Source organism: Balearica regulorum, chromosome Z (genome assembly GCF_011004875.1).
Source record: "Balearica regulorum gibbericeps isolate bBalReg1 chromosome Z, bBalReg1.pri, whole genome shotgun sequence".
Taxonomy (NCBI): domain Eukaryota; kingdom Metazoa; phylum Chordata; class Aves; order Gruiformes; family Gruidae; genus Balearica; species Balearica regulorum.
The window spans coordinates 59,735,806-59,759,014 of NC_046220.1; the positions used below are offsets into that span (position 1 = coordinate 59,735,806).

The 23,209-nt window shown below is 37.1% G+C and overlaps 2 protein-coding genes across 3 annotated transcripts in view; one reads left to right on the forward strand and one right to left on the reverse strand.

Annotated features, from left to right (window-relative positions):
- HMGCR (3-hydroxy-3-methylglutaryl-CoA reductase) overlaps positions 1 to 23,209 on the forward strand; it is an 87,784-nt gene that overhangs the window by 51,240 nt on the left and 13,335 nt on the right. The window lies entirely within an intron of this gene.
- The window catches only part of CERT1 (ceramide transporter 1), an 81,842-nt gene that overhangs the window by 17,054 nt on the left and 41,579 nt on the right, over positions 1 to 23,209 (reverse strand). For both annotated transcript variants that reach the window (XM_075741188.1, XM_075741187.1), the window contains exons 4-8: positions 13,293 to 13,400; positions 12,351 to 12,489; positions 11,308 to 11,391; positions 5,420 to 5,577; positions 304 to 396 (exon numbers count right to left, since the gene is read on the reverse strand). In XM_075741188.1, coding sequence (XP_075597303.1) covers positions 304 to 396; positions 5,420 to 5,577; positions 11,308 to 11,391; positions 12,351 to 12,489; positions 13,293 to 13,400 — 582 coding nt within the window. The remainder of the gene's footprint in view (positions 1 to 303; positions 397 to 5,419; positions 5,578 to 11,307; positions 11,392 to 12,350; positions 12,490 to 13,292; positions 13,401 to 23,209) is intronic.

Sequence of the window (23,209 nt, forward strand, 5' to 3'; positions counted from 1 at the left end):
GAAAGTACAAAACTATTACACATAAGCAGTATCAAATGTACAATAATAAAAATCAGCAGAAATATCTGTAAGCAAAATGCTTTAGACAAAAGCAGAGCATGGTGAAGAGAGACTCCCATTCTCAAAAATTAAGGACTGAGATTCTTCATAGTTTCAGTTTCCACGGTGTAAAAATAGAAGTGGCATGAACACACTTGCATGAGCCAAACGCCTTGATTTGCATATCCCTTTCCCTGCTTTGAGAAACAAACCAATCTTTAAAAGTCATAGCATTTTTTAAAATGTCAAAAGCAGAATTTGTACCTCATAGTCCGGCCCTCCAAAGTGGGACTTTTTCTTCAGTTCTGTCACAGCATTTTTGTATGCTTCTTCAATTCTTCTCCTTTTCTCTATCTCCTGTAAAATTACATGAAGCTTTTTTGCAGTGAGAATGAATTGACTAATAATAGTCAACATGCCAATAAATCAAATGACCAGTATAGCTTTTTTCCAAGTAACAATTGCAAAGCTGCTGATTTTCTGAATTTATTTGCATGCATGCATTGTATTTGCTTGTATACACACATATATAATACAATGCTTGGGGAGCTATCTACCTTGAGGATAATTTCTTTAAGTCATGTGGAAGAAACTAGATCAGCAAGCAAAAACTGGTATCTAGTTAAAGCATAGATATTCATGGTTCATTGAGGGTCAGACTTCGTATCTGACTGACCTCCTTGACACAGATGCTTGGGAAGTGATAACAAAGGGTGAAAAGTAAGACAGGAAAAAAGTTAACTTGTTGAATGTGGTGAGATACTAATGAGTCACAGTATGTGACAGATCCTGGCACAGGATATCAACATGAATGATTTTGTGAACTCCATGCAGAGACTAACAACCTAACATCGTTCTCCCTTAATAAGTGTGTGACTGTACTAGAGCCACTGATGATGTCTGTATCATTGTATATTTTGAATAAAAAAGGAGTAATGTCAGAATCAGATTACGTCTAATATTTCCTCTGCAAATTCTACATACTGGCAGATATTCTCAGTGAAAAAGCTATAAACACTTCGGAAATTCTTGCAGAATTCAGCTGTAATACATAAGGTGTTTCTCAGTCCCCTTTCAGAATTACTTCAGGTGGAAGAAAATTAAGTCTTACAAGTGACAACTGGACACCACACACTACTTCTTGCAGATATAACTATTCAGCAACCCAATTTGAACTTTAAAGATTCAGTGGAAAACCCTTAAGCAACACTGAAAGTCTGAGTTTACCAACTGGGAATTTGGTGGTAACATTCACTCTAGAACCCATTTTCCAGTCTCTAAAGGAAAGTTTTAAAAGTAAAGCACCAGTTCTGATATAAAATAAAGTAGTATGGTTTTCCATGGGAAAATTCTTAGGAAAAAAAGCAGCACTTAAAGGAAGATAATATTGTCTTTATTGTGAACATAGGCTTTTCCTTTCTGAAACTATCACAAAGAGGCAATAACTGCTAACACGTTTCACAAAATTTTGCAAGTTTATCTTTTTTGAAAGTAACTGGAGAGTCCTGAAGATGCATAAAGCATGACTTGAGTATAAGTCATTGAGAGAAAGCATAGAAACTTTACCAGAACACTTGGAATGAAAAACAAAAAAAGCCCAATACACAACTCCTCCTCCCACTTGCCCCAAATCCCCACACTTTCTGTACTTCAGTCTGCAAATTAGTGTTAATTCACATGTGTCAAAAGACAACTCTTCAAATCTGCCAGCTTCTCTTGGCAACTACATTAAATAAGGCAGAAATTGGGAAGCTGTTTGACTGCGCAGCAGAAAAATTACTGTATTAAAACTCTGCAAAATTTAATGAGACATTTAAGTTACAATTGTCAAAGGTGAACAAAATAAGCTACCTAATCATGTTAATCTTAAGGTAAAATTTAATGTTCAGAAAATAAGTGTGCTCATTAATAACAATTAGTAAGATCAAAGGAAACAAGAATAGACAAATGTTGCTGTAGTAAAGACAAAAAGAAAAGCATCACCACGAGGATTTTATTGCAAATAAAACAATGGACCAAAGACTAGACATTAAATCCTTTCCTTGTTTATCCAGTTTAAGAAAAGTTCATCTTAAAATACATTCAAGAGGCTCATACTGAAAAATATACTGCACTGGAAAAATAAAAGTCAAGCTCAAGATCTTAACAGCCAAGAGTAAAATGTTGAAAGCAAAGCTGTAACTACAATTACCTTTAGATAACATTACATGCTTTTGTATTAATTTTATTCTGGCCATCTTGTAACCGTAGGATAGGGGCCGTGAAACAGAAACTATAGAATCAGGTTGAGATAATTAGTTTGTAACCAAGGTAATACGTAATGAAGCTAACTGACCATGGCAATGTACAATGCTGCTATGTTCCATGTACAGTCCCTACCAAACTGAACAATAGGTTTGGAGATATTAATCTTATGAAGTCGTTACGGACAGGTGCATCCACAGCAAGGATACTGCGCATGCCTGCATAAAGGGGGTCATCAAGCGGACACGGGTGCAAGACCACTGATGACCACCAGAGACCCTTGAGGACCACCGACTCAAATCACTGAGCATGCGTGACGGGGAGGAGACTATGGAAATGGATTCTAAGAAATGATTATCATAGGACTGCCTTTTCTGAGAAAGATGATGAATATGTATGTTTTGATCCTACATAACCTGTGTGTTGGTGATCACCTGGCATGCACGTTGGGTGGAGCTATCCCCCGTACATCCAGCGCTGCAATAAAGAATGCCTGCCTTTTAACACTACATTGGTGTTACGAGGTTTATTCACAGATTTCGGTGACACCACATGTGTGGCACCTCGCTGAAAATCTATTTAAGGGCAAAAAATACCCCAGGGACAGAGGAAGGGGGAACAAAAAGTGAGAAACAACAGAGGATATGCCAAGACCAGAAAAGGAGGAGCAGCAGTTCCAGGGGAGAGAACATATCCACACTAGAGTCCACGGAGGATCCCATGCCAGGGCAGAGGGACATTTCCTAAAGGAACCACGTCCCATGGAGGACCCACACTGCATCAGGTTTCTCCCAGAGGATCACCGCCTGTGGAGAGGACCTGCGCTGGAGCAGGGAAAAAGTATGAGGAGGAAGGAGTGGCAGAGATGAAGTGTTTTGGACTGACTGCAATCCCCCATTCCTCATCCCACACTGCTTGGGGCTAGCAAGCAGCAGGTAGAGGGGCTTGAAAAATGAAGAAAGCTGTTTTAGTGCTTGTCTTTTTGTTTTGCATTAACTGGATCTATTTTAAATCAGCAACAAATTGATTTTCCCCAAGTCAAGAACATTCTGCCATGACAAGAACCAGTAAGCAATCTCTGTGTCTTTCTCTTGACCCATAAGCTTTCTCATCCTATTTTCCCTCCTAATCCTGCTGGATGGGTGGTCAGCAGCTGGGCAGGCATATGGCTATTAGCCAAGGCTAGCCACCACAATTCTATGTTATTTAAGTCAATAAAAAATCCCCTCTTCCAAAAGGCTAGCAATTAGAGGAATACAAATAACAAGTAATTATTTTGTATTAAAGTACTTTACCATGAATGTGCTGTAAACCCTAGAAAATTTCTTTGACAAATGTGACTTTAAAAAAGTTGCAAGTCTACCAAAGCAGAGCAACTTAAAACCTCCAAGTTTTTAGAAACTTTTGCTGTTTTAATTTCTGGGAAAACAAGTCCAAATAAGCTTGTGGCCCTCTTTAAAATGGATTTACTCATGCTGTATGAGGTATCAGTGACATGAGACCCAAAGTAAAATTTAGGTTTGAATTTGTTAACCACTTGCACAAAACCCAAATACTTTAAAGTTAGTCCACAGAAGAATAAATTAGCTATTTGTCACTTTTTTCAACAAATTCAAATTCTGTATTATTCTGTATAACATATACTAACCTAGAGACAAGAAAAATTCACTTCATTGAAACTCTAAGCAAAGACTGATCAACAAGAGTGAACTGTGCTTGCTCAGCCTGGAGAAGGGAACGCTTTTGTGGGGGGACTTAATAGTATTACAGCAAAATCAAATGTAACCAAGACTAATGCAACCTGGTAAACAAACCCCCAGTTTTGGGACAATAGTAGCCTTCCAATACCTCCAAGAAAGTAATAAAGAAATTGGGCCAGGCTCTTCACAGCAGTCTATAGTAGAAGGATGAAAACCAATAGGCGGATACCGGAGTAAGAGCTACTCCAGCTAGATATCAGGAAAACCTTTTTCACTGTAACAACAGTTGAGTAGCAGAACAGGCTGCCCAGAGAAGCTGTACAGTCTCCAGCCTTGGAGACTTGAAACCAGACTTGATAAAGCCCTGAGCAACCTGGTCTTCTCTCAAAGTGTCCTTCAAGCTGGAAGTTGGGGGGAGAGAGAGAGACTTCTTGAGGTCTCTAGTCCAACCTGAATTACCCAATGATCCTATGAACAACCTTCAAGTCTTGGATGCACTGTAATTCCTCCAACTACTTAGATGAACCAGTAACAAATCGTTGACAGAAGTTGCAATACAGTTAGACAAGGCCAGGCCTTTGACATATGGACAAAGACGACCCAGGAGACAGAGGCAAGGATTCAAACATGGATGTATTTTACCTGAATGCATTCATTCTTTGAATCATGTACCACTAAAACATATGGAGTAAGATCTGAAGTGTGATGTACATCACATGAAAACATGTTAAATGAAAAACAAGAGACAATAACAGCTAGAGGACTGCACAGGACACCAGACAGCGATGGCAGGATTCTAGAAATCAATGTCTGACATACAACCTAGCCATGCCTCCCGCACGTCTCCTGAGAGAAGACACTACTCCTTTCAAGTTGCTATACTGGTTGAGTAGGCCTAGCATAAACTGTCAGTGCAATTAGAATAACAGATATTCTAATACCACACACCTAAAAAATTTAGCCAATTAGCATAAAACATGACTTAATATCTTCAGTTTCCTAAAGGAAGGTGAAATAATTGTATCTGAGTTAGAATTAGCTGTTCTCAGTATTGTCACCATCTCTCATCACAACTAAAACATTTCAGAGATTTGCACATCATTTTGCAAGCATGGATAATTAGGTCTCTTTTAGAAGCAATACACTTATTACTATGGAATACTGTCAGATTCTCTATAGATATAAAAAAATATAGGAATACTATCTGAACAAGGGCTAGGAAAAGAGAGACTATGAATAATGTTATTATATCACCAGTCAGGATGAGGCTTTAACGTTTTATAGGAGTAATAATGAAAGCAACTAAAATTAATAAATGCTGTACATAAAAATAAAAGCAATACCTGGAATAAAAAAGTTAACAGCTCATTTGAAATTTCAATTTCAAGCTAAAGAAACATTTTTTTTCAACAAAAGTAAAAGGAAAATGATCTTACCTTATCTAGCCTTTTTTGCCAGCTTTCTTCACGTTTTACCATGAGTTCAATACAATGAGAGAGTGTGGCAAGGATTCCAGCAGTAGTTGCCTTGAAAGTTATAGCTTCTCCTTTAAAGTCTATGCCATTAATTCCTTTGGGTGTCACATGCGGAAACACTAAAACCAAATATGAATCATTCACTGACAGCTGCCTTTAACTCAAACAAGCATTTAACATATATGCTTTGCATTACAATTGTTTGAAGAAAATAGACTGAGTAGAAAGTTAATTTAAAAATAAAAATCAAAAGTGCTAATAATTTTCAGCTATCCACAGGATAAGGAAAGAGATTCAAAAGCAGGAGCACATCCTTTCAGCTTCATCTTGCTATACTGTATTTCGAGTCTGCTTGTAATGCTGTATTACTCTGCACTCTGCAAATCATGTGGGTGGAGGGAGTGGTAATACTTTGTAACAATAGCAGTTTGACAGCTTGAAGTGGGGACTAATTAACACAGAGCAACCTTAAAACATATCTGATACAGCACTAAGAAAGGAACAAATTCATAATGCAATCAAACCCAAAACGTAACATTCAAAGTTGCTTTAAGCAAGTAATTATAGACTTAAAAACCTCAAAGTAAAAAGGTATGATATAAGATAAAAGTATCAAATCTGTTGAATTATCCAAGTACTGTGGGTTTTGCAGTTCCAACAACTACTTCATGCTGTCAACCAAGCCATCTGTTGCTAAGGCTATTTAAACAAGTCACTTAAAATGTGTGCCAAAAAAAGTAACTATTATATGTCAAACTCATATGTAGGTTGACATAATAACAAATCAAACACTACACATTAATGTCAGAAAATATTAGAAGGCAGAAGTAACACTCATGTTGAAGCTGACTGAGGCCAGCAAGTTAAAGTAACTCCTGCTGTGCCATGGGGCAAGCTAATGACTTATCACCTAGCTGGATATCGCTTCCCCCCCCCCCAGTTTGTCAATATGCCACTGTTATGGTTTGAAAAGTACAGACAAATATTTGTGTAAGTTTATCCAATATCTGTCTGCAAGGGCAAAGCAGAGGTTTCAAGCAGCTCAGTTCTCATATGGAAGAGAAATGCAATTGCTGTTCTCTAATGGTAGAGCATAGCATCTGCACTTTGAGAACAGAAAGCAATCGTCACACGGTCTTAAGCAATGTTTAAAATCTCTAGAGGTTTTAGACACCCTCCTTTCAGAAGGAATCAAACTATTTTTCAAACAGATGATGACGGACCACACACTACTTCAAACACCTCAATAAGCATACATACTGTGGTAGAACACAGCTTATTTTTTGTTTCATGTTAATCAAGAATATTCCCTAAAAGGTAAAGATGATGGGGGCTGGAGAAAAAAAGGAAAGTAAGAGAAAGACAAATCTGTTTTAGAAACAATGATGAGTAGAGCAGCTCTCTCTCCCCCTAACAGCTGCAGAGGGAACGTGGAGGAGGCTGAGACTGAAAGTGGTGTAAGCTGGCAAGGAGGCGATGCAGTGGATTCACTGAGAATAATGAAAAGCACACAAAAAGAGCTTCACCCATAAAACTTCATGACTTAAAAATAGTTTATACTAGTAATTTGTCCTGTTGGTGTAGACTGTGTTCATGTGCAGGCTTACAAGCACAGCTACAATGCTTATAGATGTGATTTTTCTCTCTTAATTATGTAACATGCTGAAGAAACTACCACTGGCTGCAACACTATAAAATAATTTCAGAAATCTCTATGGTAGATTGTTAAGGGAGATGCAGCAATGCAACCTCATTTCCTGAAAAAAAAACCCCAGCTTTTGTTCCTGGGTATCTTTAGGTCTCAGCTACAGTTCATTAATATTTTCATACAGTTTCAGTCATCATTTATTCTAAGTCATTATTTAATGGCTAATCTTAAAGTAGCAGTGATACATGCAAGGCTTGCAGTTTTAAAGTCAGTGTACATAGTTCCTTTCTGCTATAATTCTGGACAAAAACAAGCTTGGTGTAGAAAGATGCAAAAGCTGTTTCTTTGAAGAAGTGGTCACTCAAGAGATTCCTTACGATGGATGGGAGTATTTTGATTCATTCCTCATCACAGGTGACATTTGTCTTCCTGAAACATGTCAGAAAATTACCTCAAGCCACGTCTCAGCAGCAGTTGAGCTTCAGCACATTAGAAGTATGTCAGGAGATTTTCTATTTGGAGAGTCTGAACATCTTTCCTATTCCTTTCTTACATTTTTTCATGTCATCTACAAGATTGAGTGTTTCAAAATGAAATCTGGCATCAAGAGATCCATACAGTTCAAGGTAAAGACTAATAGAAAAGTGTTCTTACTGCAGCTGCTCTTCTAGCTTGGTGATCGTACTGCATGCAGTCAAATGAAAAACGCAGCAGGATGATTTTTTCCTACTTTAACTTCAATTTCAACATCTTCCAAGTGGTTCCTTTTTAATTGTCCTGTCTTTTAAGCATTTTGCTTTATTTCTGATTTGCTTTCTCTTGCCTTTCACGTAAGGGATTCTTCATACCACCCTTTAGCCTTCAATAGCTCTGTAGCCCTTCTTTCCTACACCTCTATCTCTGATAGGCCAGTTTTCCCTTCTTGTTCCTAAGATTCTGTTTGTAGTGCCTTCCCAGATGTCCCAAACATCATGTGTTTGATCAAATCTGTTTTCCAGTGAAATAGAAAATTATTTTGAAGACAGTAAGTACAAAGTTCCTTTATCTTTTCCATTCTATGCCACCACAACATCTTATGTCACTAAACTAATTCTAAGTGAAAAAGAAATGTTCAGGTACATGACCCATTTATTGGTACCTACTGGTTTTGATCTTCTGTGGATAGCAGTAGGATCAATATGACTAGTGTTCCTCTGAGAGCAACCCCATTATTTCAGCAATATGTTGACAAATATTCTTCCTCCATTCAAAGCACAAAAATCCATCATAAATCCCACTGTGGTTTACATCAAATTTCTCTCCTTCAGCCTCTGTACCATTTCCACCTTTATAGTTCCAGTACAAAACCACCTTCCATCTTCCAAGAGGTTCCTTAAGTAGGTTTCACCTGCTCTTCCTATTCTTACATAATTTAAATCCAAATACACTCATCTTCCTGAGTGGATGGATGGGAACAATTCCTGATCAAGATTCTACATTGTTAGAGTAAGATCCCAATGGATAAATATGCATCAACCAGCTTCTCCCTTGGCGTTTTATACAAATTATCATTGTTTCAGTTACCAAATTTTTTAATTGGAAAGTGACGAATAAATTTAAATAGATTCATAGTACTCTTTCTTCCTACCTCTTCATTGAAAGATCCTAGAGAACACAGAAAAGAAAAAGCCTCCGTATCCAAAACGTCGTCTTCAGAGTAGTACACAAATCTCTACAGTCACGTTAACTTTCTCCTCCTACCCAGCGCAAGTGCAGAGGGGAACCAAGTTCAAAAGACAATGTGAATATGGTCCCTTAAGTCAGTCTTAAATCTAATGATTCGAGCATTAGATTGGTGCCCTAGCGGTTAGAACAATAGACTTAAACACTCCTTCTTATTATAGTAGGCTAAATAAGAGGTTGAATCCATGCTTCTCACTTTCTGGAGCACTGACTGCAGAACAGCCCCAGAATAAACAGGCAATCACTTCTCAGCTACAGTTAAAAAGATCGTTCCAGTCCTTCCAGGACTGGACAGAGACTTCAAGAAACAAACCTGAAATTTGAGAAACCAAAGAATCTTAACAGCTGCTCTGAGGCTAAGCTTTAGAAAACAGTGAAGTTGAAGATAAATCTTTTATTATCAGTTAGTCTGAGCAGTTTTCTGCCCAATACCTGGACATGGCTATCTCAACCTGAGAGATCTGCTTCCCCCACTGCATCACTTACGACTTATGATTCCACTTGAGGGCAGAGACTCCAATTTTTCATTTCTAATCAAGCTTTGCAGCAGTCAGCTACTAAATATTTAATGGTTCTAGCCCTTAGGAAATCAAACTAAGGCACAGAAAAACTAAAATGGAGATATAGCTTTTCATAGAAATAATTGATGGAAAGTAAATTTAATGGAATCGGGAATCATAACAACTGGAATCAGAAGTTCTGCAAAAAGCAAGTGGTTGCAGAAATTATTTTCTGTAGTGAGCTACGTATGAGTTTATATACAAGTACCCACAACACACAGGAATTTCCTAGCACGTAAGTTCCCAAAGACTTGATACAGAACTTTTTTAGAAGAGGAATATAGGTATCAGTTCAAATTCCTGGTAAACAGGTGATGAAAAAAATGAAGTCACTTACTTTGCATTTAAATATTCTCAGATGACCAGATGTACTAAAAATATAGACTTTCCTAATGACATTCCCCATATCATATGTGTATATATAGCAGATACACCAGAAGAATGTAGATATGAAGAAATGTTCTAAAGGTAAATTAAGCTGAAACTCCTACATGATCCTACAAAAATTAAGTTTGACAAAGATATCTCTTTCAAAATGAATCATGCAGTAAAATTAAATTCTAACTTAACATTTTTTAAAGAAGCCTTTTTCAGTTCCATGAAATTTGTTCTGACTTAACAGTCCTCCAAAAAAAGTACATTTTTATATACGCAATAGGGTTAGTGGAATAGGCGAGCTTAGGGCTCACAGGTTAGTGCTTACAGGTGAGCTTTGCAAGCTTGCTTATCTTTGGTTTTACGTGGCAAGAAAGATTTATTCAAAACTTCAGAGTTATATGCTACTTAACCTCTGAAATAAGCATTACAATTAATCCTCAGTAGAGCAAGCACTTTATATAACTGAAGAAATCTACTCATATGATGAATTCTAGAAGTATGCTGAAAGCTCCTTCAATTTCCTTTCCTCTTTCCTTGCAAAGGTTTTGGCTATGCTCCAGAAAGAGCACTTAAATACACCAAGGAAAGATATAACACATGGGGACAGTAGCCAATTAAAAAGAAAACAGTGGACACAGAAAAGGCTTATTTTCCCCCTACATTTTCCAGGTTCTTGATGTAAGTGTTTATATTTTCAAAAACACTTTTGGCGAGTTCTTTGGGAGATTCCATCGGATTTGAAACTGGAGGTAGTGCAACTTCAAAGTTTTGTGAATCAAAGTCTTAGAAACACCTAAGGACTAACTGAATTGTCAACATGTAGAGAATGGAAACACTAAAATACTTCAGTCAGGAAACAAGAGAAAACTTAAGAAAAATGCAAATAGATTTCAAATGCATGACTTCTGCCAGACCAGAAATATGAGGTTTCTAGAACAGCAAGACTTGCACAAGTTCTTCACATTAACTGCACGGATGCAATGAGTACAATAACTAGATCATTTAAGATAAGAATAAAAATCAGAATTCTGTTCATCATAACAATGGAGAATACAGTAAAAAGTGCTAAAATTATGATGATTGAGAATCAGTAACAGTGTTTGCTTAACCACTATGTAGCCATAGAACTTGGGAACACCAAACTGTGACATACCTAGCTGGAGAAGCATTGTGCTCCACCACACTCCTAAAGCAGGTAACACTTGCAAGAAAAACTGCAATTAACCTGTTACAAATCTCAGTTCTCAATATCTGAATGATGCAGTTGTTTCAACAGATCGTGAAAATGGCTTTGGACACAGAATAGGAATTTCCAGCTTGACAAGCTTGCATTAGTATTTGTGTAGATTAAGAATAACTCAGCGAATCATGAAAAGCAGCTAACGAATTGTAACATAAATAAGAACTTCCTGTCACATACATTTAAATAACTGTTGTTGACATTTTCTCCTTAGAAAAAGAGCGTAAATAGTCATCTTGTATTGGGCATATCATCATACCATTCATATGAATTTTCAGTGAAAAAGTTGGGACACACTTACGTTTCTCCTTACTGCTGTTACTGTTATGTAAAAAATCCCCATCTGAACGCATTGTAGGGAAATCATCTTCATCATCTTCTACCACTAAATTTCAGAAACAGTGTGTTATAGGAGTGAGAAAGCTTTTCCAATTCTTTAGTGTGCAAGAAAGAATTAAGAGCATCCTCATGGCTAAGCAATATTTAAGATTTTTTCTTACAACAACAGTCATGAACATCCCCCCACCTTATTTTTTTTGTCCCGAGACCATTATAAACATTACTGCCAGAAACTATCAGGAGACTAACATTTGCTCAGTGTTGAAGTTTAGCAATTGATTCTATGGTAAGAACAACATTATTTCGGTGTTACATCTGGATAAGCAGGGAGCCACAATTAAGCAACTATCTACTCTTCTACACTAGCAAGTTCTCAAAGAAGTGGAATTGTGCTTATACACTGGCTTCTTACTACCAAAAGTCTCAGGCTGCCATAACAAGCCCAAGGATGAACATAAATGTCTCAGGAGAGTGCGTGTATACAACAAGCTGCACTATGCAAAGGGCAATTCAGAGATACGTAGACATCCACATCTGAGTCTACCAGGGCCTCAAGTGTGCTCTCAGTGCTCTAGTTCCAGACAGTACATTTCAGGAGCATTCATTATAGCAGCACCTTTGCCTTCTCAAAAGAATATAGTTTCTAACAAAGCTAATATTCTATTGTTTTTTCAAAATAAAAGGTAAGAGACACACCGACAAACTAACTCTACTTCATCTTATGAGGGTAAATAATTACTGTTCTATAACATCAAATGCTGAAAAGAGCATTTTTTTTGTACAGTTGACAGCTACAGGTTAATATTAAGTCAAGTAGATTTTTTTCTGAAGTGCAAATAGTTAACACTGTTTATACAGAAATATCTACGATTAATCCCTATACTAAAAACTAAATTTAGGATACATATTTATATGGCATCAAATGCTTTAGTAACTATTTCAAGGGCTATTACTGTGTAAAAAGCTAAATTCTATGGAGGTAAGAGTTTTCAGTTACAGTTTTACCTTTATCCCTCTGGAGTTCATCTTTGGAAACTGCATCTGCACAGGCATCAAAGTATTTCTGCAAAGTATCAACTTGTCTACACAAGATGTCTCTAAAGGTTTCCATTTCTGCAAGCTTCTCACGTAAGCTATGGCCCTTCTGAAAATATGAGACAAAAAAGCCTGAAATGCTTCTACATACTTAGCAATAGTTCAATACAAAACAAAAAAAAAATATTTCTGCAGCTATGAAGAACAAATTCAAGTACGCTAAAGACATTTCAGATAGCACCAGCTATGAAATACTGTTAATGTTAGAAGAATGTAAGAAACTGTATACAAGTGTTCCTCACATTTTGTCCACTGGTCTCAATTTTACCTCTTGACTGCATCTGCTAGTTTAGAGCATTCAGCAAAAGCTTATTAAAAATGCAGTCTTGTACGCTATCAACTTTATGCCTGTTTGCCTGAAAACAGTCAGGTCTAGTTTAAGATCTTTGTTCCAATCTTTACTCCCCTTCCTTGTGTTGCTCCTCTTCTGCTGTCACAGAAATACAGCCCACCCTAGTTCATATGTTAAATATTTATATGCATAGACAAGGAAAGACATCTTTTGTCAATTAGCATTAATCAAATTAAGTCACAGAATCAGTATTCTTTTTCATTTAGAGGCCCTGATATTCTGAGGAGTAAACTAGGAAAGGTTAATTAATGCTCCCACAGGTTTGATTTTCTTGCCATTAGAAGATGATGCAACACTTTAAAAGGGACAACTGCACAGAAGCACAAGAAAGCTTCCTGTATCATCTATTCATCATCATATGATGAATTACTAACACTTACAGTAAACCAAATATTTTGCATTTCTTTTATAATTAGGTGAATGAGTCTTCACAAAAGTTATTTCTTTTCCAGTTCCGCTGTTATTTATGCGCCAATACTAAGAAAACTTTATTCACTAACCTTGAACGAAGAGGTGGATGTCGCAGAGTATCCACTTGCTCCAGAAACAAGAGACACCATGGAGCCATGACGTCGTAAACTTGACTCTGATCCATAGCCAGATTCAGTCTAAAAACAAACCACACACAAAACCAGAGTGCTGAAGCTTTTAATAAAAAAGAAATCATGAAAGCAAGATTAATGTAATTTCCTCTGAAACCAGTCCATTTGTTTCATGTCAGGAAGCAGCAGGGGCTTAATAATGCAAATTGTGTCTGCACATTTAAGATATTGATGCAGCATCTGTAAAGTTACTATGAATCTATTTTTTGTTATCGTAATGATCTGTAAAAAATTAGTTATCTACAATCTACTATGTTCCCCCAAAAGAACAACATAACATATATTTAAGGGTTCAAAAAGGGGACAATGTTCCATTATTTTGGTTTATGTAATCCCTACCAAGCAATTTTCACACAGCATTCAAAAACATACAGTACTCTACAATTAAACAGGGGGTTAACATGGTTCATTTTGAAGACAATAAGCCTCAGTCAATGCTTCCCATCATTCAAATAGTGACATTTTATTTTTTAAAGTAACAAAGTAGAGATCATAGAAAACCAAACGATTACTGCTATCAACCTTTTTGGGGCTTTTTATGGGTTGTTCCAGGCTTCTTTAACAAAATTCTTTATACTGGATTGAAATTATTTTTTACAATGAACAGAAGTCTATATAAAACAAGGTGAGATACTAAAAGCAAGAGGGAGAAGACAATAATAGTAAATAATTAAATAATGAAAAGAGAGAAGAAAAGAAAAACATATCTTGATTAAAGTAATATTAAAAAGATCTAAAATTATAAAGTTTGAAAAATTTCCTCACAAACCAAACAGAAGCAGGTACTGAGTAACTGGAAGAAAAATATTTCCCTAAAGGTTAATCTAAATGGCCTGCACATAACAAAAGGAAAGAAAAACCCTGTAAGAGAATGTAAAAAATAAATGGATGGTTCAGAGCAATATTTGAAATACTATTAGTAAATGAGTTTGATCAAGTAGACAGTGACAACATTATGAAGGACTTTTGACAGAAATAAATTCTGCAGTAGCATAGAAATTCAGATGGGGCAGGGAGAAGGGGAGACAGAACAAATTATATAGAAGAAGTAATGATGAAATTCTAGCTGTTGTACTTTTTATGGAAAAAAATGAAAGTGCATAGGCTTTGGGAAGGCAGGAGAGTGCTGATAAATTAATATACAAACGAACTTAAAGAGTATTAAAAGCAAGGAGAAAGGACAAAAAGTTGAAGTGTTGATTAAAACAGTGGGATTTGGACAATACTGCAATGTGTGGGACAAATAACGTATGTTTTGGTTACAAAGCAACAGTGGCAGAGAAACACTTTTTTAGAGAAATTAAGGTATGACTGAAAAATGTGAGTCCCAGAGTTGTCAGCATAATTCCTGAATGAACACAACCGAATGAGAATATTCAGCAAAACCAAGCAAGAAGGAGCCAAGAGTCAATTTCTATCTGGCCCATTTAAAGAATGAGGTGGAAGACAAGAAAGTGTGAAGGAAACCGAAGAGAAACAGGTTGAGTATCAAAAGTAGAAGTGGAATTGAAACATTAGTACGACTAAGAAATGCAAATGTAGTTAGAAAAAGGTACTCCAAAAGTCTTGGTGGAAGTGATCATCAACTTAAAAAAAAGAGGGCACTTGTAAATTCTAAAGATTTAATAAGGCATATCTTAAGTTCATTGCTTAATTTAGCACAAAATTAGAAATACTACAACTTATCTGAAGTAGCAGAAATAGAAGTTTATGTTTAATGACAGCTTATAGTGAAATGATAGAACAAAAGACATAGTTTCGTTACTAAGTAATACTATAGGGATGTATTAATTATTTAGTAATTTCTGCTGTAAATCATGCATTTAAAGCTACTTTATACTGAGCAAGAGTCCTAGAAAAATAGCAGCCAAAATGCTAAAAGCTCATTTTTTTAAGAATTAGTCCTACTACTTGTTTTAAAGCTTGGCTTTTAAATAAAAAGCCTATCCCAACAGATATTTTAAAACATTCACATTGGATACATGGGCTTTTTTTAGCACATCAGTTCAAGAGTTAAACAGTATACCTGGCTTTGGTAATGTGTTTGGGATATTAGACAACATTTTGAATTGCAATGCAATTTGCAATCAGTGCAAAGATTATACCTTAATTCACTGGGTTGTAATTTTAAGTATGACAAATCAAAGAATGAAGCTTTCATTAGGTTTTTTTTGCAAATGCTCAAGAAAGGGCTTTTGGCTCTTTTTACGGATTTTTTTTTTTTTTTTAAGTCCTCCAAAGGCTTGACAAATAAAAATGAAGCAGGTAAGGGAATAAAAGGATTGTTAAAGTGAGAAGTAAGAGTTTTGGGCATATAATTATTTCGTTTCAGAAGTGTTTAACGAGCATAAACATCAAAAGAGCAATTTATAAGTCACACAACACTTTGAAGCATGAAACATTTCTTTTAAGATTTCCTTTAAATGCATATCTAAAAAAAAAATCTTCAGTGTTTATTTAATCATATGCTACAAATATTAAGATGACTCTGAATGTGCTTTTACTACAGTTAGTTGGACAGTGAGGACTCATTCTATCTTCTCTGTAAGTTGTACACACTAGAAAGAAGGTAAAATTTCATTTAAATAGGGTATAACTTAATGAACAGATCAATTTTAAAATGGAGCCAAAATATCGATGGCATTGATGTCAGAGCATTTTAGCTAAGGACAGCAAACGTCTTCTGATTGCTTTCTCCTTTAAGTGAGAAAGACACACCTATGCAAAACCTGGATTTAAGCCTGGAAAGTGAAATTTCTGAATTTCTCTATTTGAAGACCTAATCAAAGTCACATCTTAACAGTATTATTCTAGAACTTACAAGAATAGATGTAATCTTAGAAGTAGAAAATTCGGTAACTTATATTCTACATTTGAATTAAATCCTTTTCTTCCAGTATTACCCATACAGTCCATTCTCAGTTAATTTAGTTCACAAAATAAATGCTGAGGGTGAAAGAAAAAAAACCTTTCCATATGAATATGTAACTTGATTTTTAAGGTACCTTTTCAGCTGTATGTTTATCTGACTGTCATTTATGCTTGTGATTAATAATTCCATTAAACAGCGTATCCATGCTTCACAATTGTATGCAAAACAGCATATATAGCTATCCACTGTATGCAGTTATCAGCCTCTAAACCCTCCCAATAAAAAGGTGCTACATAAAAAGCATTTAGGCAGTTTTAACTACTCACAACCAAGGAGCCAATTCAGCAGATGGAACAGCAGACTGAACAGCACACAACATGAATCTAAAGCATGTGCATTTTCAGATCATGTTCATGAAATGGTCTCAGACAATTATGCTTTAATAGCCAAGGGGAAAAAATGAAAATTACATCAAGAATACTTATTTGTCAGAATAAACAGAAAATAAGTATTCCTTTACAACTGATGCAGAGACAACTCATCCAGCTCACAGCAGACTCATGCAAGCAGCTTAACACAATGAAAGCGTGCATCATGCAAAGCCCCACCATTCTACTACCGCAACATCTAAACGAGAGCAGGTCACTGCCGCATTTATGTCTTGCAAAGCAGATCATCATTAACTATTCACTGCAGAAATACTCAATTACATTGAGAAGAGGAATGTTGACACAAGCTTCTTCTGTTTACACAATTTTTAATGTCCAAAGATAAAAATTGGAAAAGCAGGTAGAGTCCATATGATAGACGCTAACAGTCTCTGCTTGAAAACAAAATAACTTGCAGAAGTTTATCAATTCATACCAGCAAGCACTAACGTTAAATTACCACGCTCAGTACCTAGATGCAGTTCTTTGACATTCCATGCATTCATCATAGCTTCAAAGCTACACTAAAACTGGCATTTGTTAGTATACTGCAACACCTTCAGCCTTCTAAGGCGGTGCACAAAATCCATTAATCCTTTTGTTATGATAGACGAGAGGAAAGAGCCACATGATCCAAAGCTTCATGTGATTCTTTATTGGAGCAGGTGCTGGTATCAGCAACAAGGTAGTATGTCAGAAAAGCTGCTTTCAGTAAAATAGCTAAGTATTCACAGAATCATATTGCAGACCTCCATTACGGCTCACACTGATCCACCAGTTAAGAATTTCGTAAAGTGGGTCAATAATACTCTCGAGTAAAGCACAGACGCACAGGAAAGCTCCCCCACTTAAAAAAAAAAATCAAATAAAGCAAATTATTCTCCCATGTCTTCAAGGAATTATTTTGATTATGTCTTAATTTAGTGCCTGTCAAGCACTTCAATGTATGTTTGTCCACCAAGGCAGATATTTTCAGTTAGCATTATAAATTATTTATTATTTTACATAACACAAGCAGCAGGCAGCTCCTCCCTCTAAGGCATATGGCTCACCCGAGGAGGTGATGAAACAGACATTAGGATACGGTGACTCTAATCATGTTCTCTGCAGTATTTGTGAAAAATCCTGCTAAAACATCCAAGAGATCAAACCACAGTATCTTTTGAAAAACAAGAATGCAGAAAAAAGGAAAAATGCAAGATGAAAGAACTGGACGGTACGATGAAAGACTTGGTGGACACAAAGCAGACAAGGTCTGTAAAACATTTATGTTCCAAGGGCAATTTTTAGACTTGCTGCAAATGATTCAACATATACTTGAAGAAAGAAGCCTTACTGCTAGAAAGAGCCAAGGAAGGGCTACCTAGGGATGGCTGCAGACAGTACAAACACCACAGACACTACAGATAGGGCAGTCTGGGATGCATTTCTGAGGACTGAAGTTAAAGATACAATTAACATCTGTGTGTAGGTCAGATTTTTAAATTGCTCCATAGCCACTGACAATGGCAATTTAAGGTTTCAAAACCGAGTAGCTATTAGCAGGAAGGCAGAGATTGGAATTTCACAATCCAGGTCACAGTAGCTGAATGATGATTCCCCTGCCTACAGCCCTCTCAAGCACAGTGCAGGAGACTACTTGGAAAGCAAAAAAGCTCCTATTCTAATGTGACCTTTCTTTGCAACTACAACAACAGGTAAAGAAATGTAGATATATTTTTCCTCCAACAGTGATAAACTGCAAGTAAATAAGCATTCTATGTGCACAAGAGGAAAAAAAATCAGCAATTTTGAGTTGAAAAATAAGTATAATAAGACAACTGAAAAAATAGAAACTATAGCAATATAACCCTAAGATTGTTGTAACTATTATACCCTGTTGTCCAATCTAAGTAACAATTATCCTTTGGTTCTTTACATCTCAAACTCCATATACTTTTGGTAAGTCACCAGGTGTTGCCTGCAGAGAATAAGCCTCTAACAGCTGCATGAGCTACAGCAGTATGCCAGCTGATAAGCCCTGGAAACACATACTGCTTTCTAAAGAAAGGGAAAGGGCTGAGAAGCAGTATCAACACACAAATCATTCCAGAAAGAAGAGAATGCAGGCTGACAAAGAGGAAACTAAAGGCAAACGACTGGCCTTTGATAATCTTTATCCAGGTGGTTCACACATTTTTTATCACATGGATGTGTACTGTTTATCCATGAATTCTCTAAACTGTTAATGTACACAGGAAAACTATTTACCAAATATTTTTCAACATCTTTAAATGCCAAGACTCCACAAAAGCTGAACAGGGAGAGGCAGGTGCTCTAAAAGCATGATGAACACCACCCAGGAGGTTGAGCAGGAGGACACCCAAGAGCCCACAGAGAAAGTGAGCAATAAAACACCTTTACGGACCTGCTCCTCAGGCTTGGGAACCACTGTGTCAAAGTGTGATTTTACAGAATAAAACTCTTCCCTGAGCAAAAGCACCAAAACCCAAGGTGACAATAATTGCATCCTTCTGCATAGTGACTCAGTAATACAACTACAGCAGCTTGTACTGTTGGGCCATGAGGCTACAGCAAGACTGGGAGAGGGCTACATTTGTCCCTCCTATGAATCTGGACTGTTGGGAGGGGAACAAAGATCTGTAGAGCTACACAAGAACTAGAAATCTCCATTCTGCTATTAGACACTGTCAGGAAAAGCACTGATGTTCTGGCTGCAGCTCCCAATGCACTGAAGTAAGTGTTCTTATTTGCTTTAATGCTTTGAAAGCTAGAGGGAATAGTCATAGATTTTAAAGAATGAGTTCAAAAAACATACTGCTTGATCTCGGTTTAAGGATAGGCGCAGCTGTGGCTTTAAAAATAATAGCAGCTCTGATCCTAACTGAAAGCGCTTGCCATATCGTTCCTTTTAATTCAAATTAATTTAAAATTCAAAAGGGAGTGTGGCCAGGGATGATGCGCGAGCGCTAGCAGGCCCGCGAGCCAGGAGGGGCAGGGGCTGCAGCGGCCCGAGAACCGGCCTCCGCGCGCCCTTCCCCGCAGCGCCCACTAGGTGGAGGGAAAGCTCGCGCCTTGCCGGCACGGGCCGCGCTCGTGCCAACAGGCAACTGCGCTCGCGGTTACCGGGTGTTTGGCTCGCGCCTGTCTCCCCCGTCGGAGCCGCAGGGAAGGAATGATGGCCGCTTACACCACGTGGTTGGGTTTGTAGTTTGTTTTTTCGGGTTTTTAAAGCCTTTTTTAAGGTAGCGAAGTATTGTATTAACATCACCTCTGTGTAGAAGTGGAAAAACACATCCGTAATCAGCGTTACGCTGAACAATCTTGGGCCGAAGACTATAATTGGATTGCAAAAGAGAGACCATAGTTAAACAGCAAAGCTTCTTTTTTTTTTCCTCACCTTTGCAGAAAATTACCTGTTGCAAGTCTGAGCCAGTTTTGGTCCTGGACTTGAGAAGCCTACGCTTTGCTTATTCAGAAGAAATGTATCAGGAAACCCTAGAATTCAAAGTACAGGTGCAGGCAAGGCCTTCTTGCACAGGAAGAAATGGGCTACGAAAAGCTTTACCGCAACACAGAACAAATCCATCAGCAGGCTTATCAATAAGCATAAACTATCAAAGCAAATGCTTCTGCAAAAAACACAAAGATCATTAAATCTCTTGTTCACCTAGTGCAGTTAATAGTTATCTTGTCACTGCTACACACGGGAACAGAATTTTTCCCTCCACTCAATCCTCAAACAGTCATCTAGCCATCAGAATAGAAAACTTTATTAAATGCTTGGCATAGCCCTGAGCATGCAATAGGTAGCAAGCACTGGAGGATGAAGAAAGTTGGAATTGTCAAAGATGCAAAAGCCCATATTATGTTTGACAGAGGACATAAGAAAAATTGATCTTGCACCCAAAGGAAAACCATGAGAACACACTCGGTTTAAACTGCAATCTTACAACAGTAATTTGGGAAAAGGTGGGGGAGAAGGAGTCTGCTTTCAACATACTGCTTGTTTTGCATCTCACACCCTAACACATTTTTCTTGACTTTCAAAAGCTATTCCCTATTCTTATTTCCTTCTTGCTGTAGCCCCTGTTTTTATCACTTCCCTCAAAACCAAGAGAGGCTGACTGCACACATTACACAGTTGAACAAAAAAGGTTATATGAAATAAGGGGCTTCCCAGGACATACATCTTTTTGTCATGTTTTTGATATAGCTTCAGATTCCTGAAGTTGTCCAGGGTTGAAGTTTCATAAAAAGAGTCCTTCTATTTGTGTCAAAATTATGTTTCTTTAGAAACGAAACCCAGTCTGGTTTAAAAGCTCTTTATGCACACAGAATCCTACCATCAGTAGAAGCTGTACACTTCTTTCCAACCATACGTCAGTTTGGCATCATAAAGATTCTGTACCTTAAGCTCAAACTAACTAGGCAATAATTCTGTCCAGAGGTAATTTTTTTGTTTTTAGAAAAAATTAACACACTAGATAGAAAGTATCAATTATAAAGTCCTGAAAGGATAACTATATAAACAACAACAAAAACAGTTCTGCAGGACAAGCAGAAAAGAGCTTACAGGATAAGAAACATTTGCAAAATATTATGTCAAACACCTGATACACAATGGATGTACCAACATTTTTGAAAAGTTAAATGAAAACATGAATTGGTTTACAAAGACTAGCACTACCCAATTCTATAATTGTTAGTTTGTGGGTCAAGAACAAATCTAACATGATAAAAACAAAATGCTAAAGTGATACATTATCCTAACACTTCAAATGTAAAGACCTAGTCTCAGATACAGAAAGGCAAAGATACACATATATATAGTGCAGTTTCCACCTCAAAAAACTTTAGAAGCAAATTTAGATTATGTAAGAGCTCTGTATCAATTAAAAAGCACATCTGTATATCCAAAAGGATAAAAATTCAGGTAATTTCCAAAAGCTTGTTGAATCTCTAACCTGAAGCATGAAAGTATGTCTCCCATCACAAGATATCACCATACACTGCGTTCTAACAGGTCAGGACTGGGCAAATTCATTTTCCATACACCCCATATTACTTCTGTGTTAGTTTATTCCATGCACAAGCATTTTAAAAGACACCCGTTTACGTGTTTAACCTCCCCAAGTCAATATCCTGTGTGACCGCCAGAGGGAAACAGCAAAAAGGAAAGAGACTCGTCTAAAGGTTACTATTGGTCAAAGCCCAACAGTAACCCTCACCCTGTTTCTGCTTCAGTCCCTGTGCACATAAACCTCCTTTCCTTGGCAATTAAAACCAGAGCAGTTTTACCCTTAGCCTTTGTAATTACATTTCAGACACATTGCTGAGGATAAAGTTTTCCGCACAGTATGCAAGAAGTAACAATGACATCTAATGCTGAAAGAATGACAGTGACTTCTAAGTCTTAATAGTGATGAATGACATTATTCTTAAGTCACACCTCTCAGCTAGTTCAAAACAGTGAAGCAACTAATTTCCAGTTCAGATTGTTCAAAGTCATTAGCACCAAATTAAACACTCCGACAAATGTTTAGGTACAGGTTTTTAAACTTCATCTAACATGAAGTAGTTCGGCTCAATATAATTTAGCTTTAAAAAAGAATGCTTAATATGTTGCATACAGAAAACTGGGCAACTCTGTCTGCAGTACCATGCCCAGGTAGTCAACTTTTCTTCCCATTCAATGGCTCTGCCATTAGTCTGCAGCTGTCAAACATAAAGCTTCTTCTGAAAAGGAGTTTTATATACCAGCCAGATGAACAGGCACAGGATTTCTTCATGTACAGAGTATGCATTAAGGAGGTTCTCACCAAACTAGTTCTCCCTGTATGCATATGCACTTTGAGAAGCATCAGAAGAAACAAAGTTCTAGCTAAATCCATCCAAACCCATAAAGAGCCATGCAGTAGCGACACAGAGACATTTCACTTGAAAAAGTTATCTAGCCTAATCATAACGCTTAAGTTTGAGCAGGCTTACTTAGGAATTTGTAAAACTGTTTTATGCAATGCATAAACACTATTTTCAGAAAGCTAATCTTTGATAATTAAAATGTTATCTGACATTACACACAGCAACAGTAAACATATCAGTAAAAATATTAAATTCAACCTAATCTGCCAGTACAAAACCACCCCCCACACTATCATTATTCATTCATGTGAATAGAAATAGACTGCTTTTATTTGCTGAAAGCCAACACCCTCTGTGCAAGACAATAGGAAAAACAACTTCAGGTGAAGCACAGGTCTCTACAATAAGTTGACCTACCGTGCCCTTGAAAGAAAACCTAGGAACTGGTGGAAAAACAGCTTGCAAGAGGCTGCTTCTAGTGCACCAGAAGAAAGCAACCAAAGGATCTAGGCTCTAAAATGCCCAGGACTTTGGAGATAAGTGTTATCACCACTTTTATATAGGATTGTAATACTGTTGGCCATCATCATGTTGTGCATTAAGCTGTGGGGTCATCTTTTTTTGTTCTCACTGCTTTCCAGAGGGGTAAA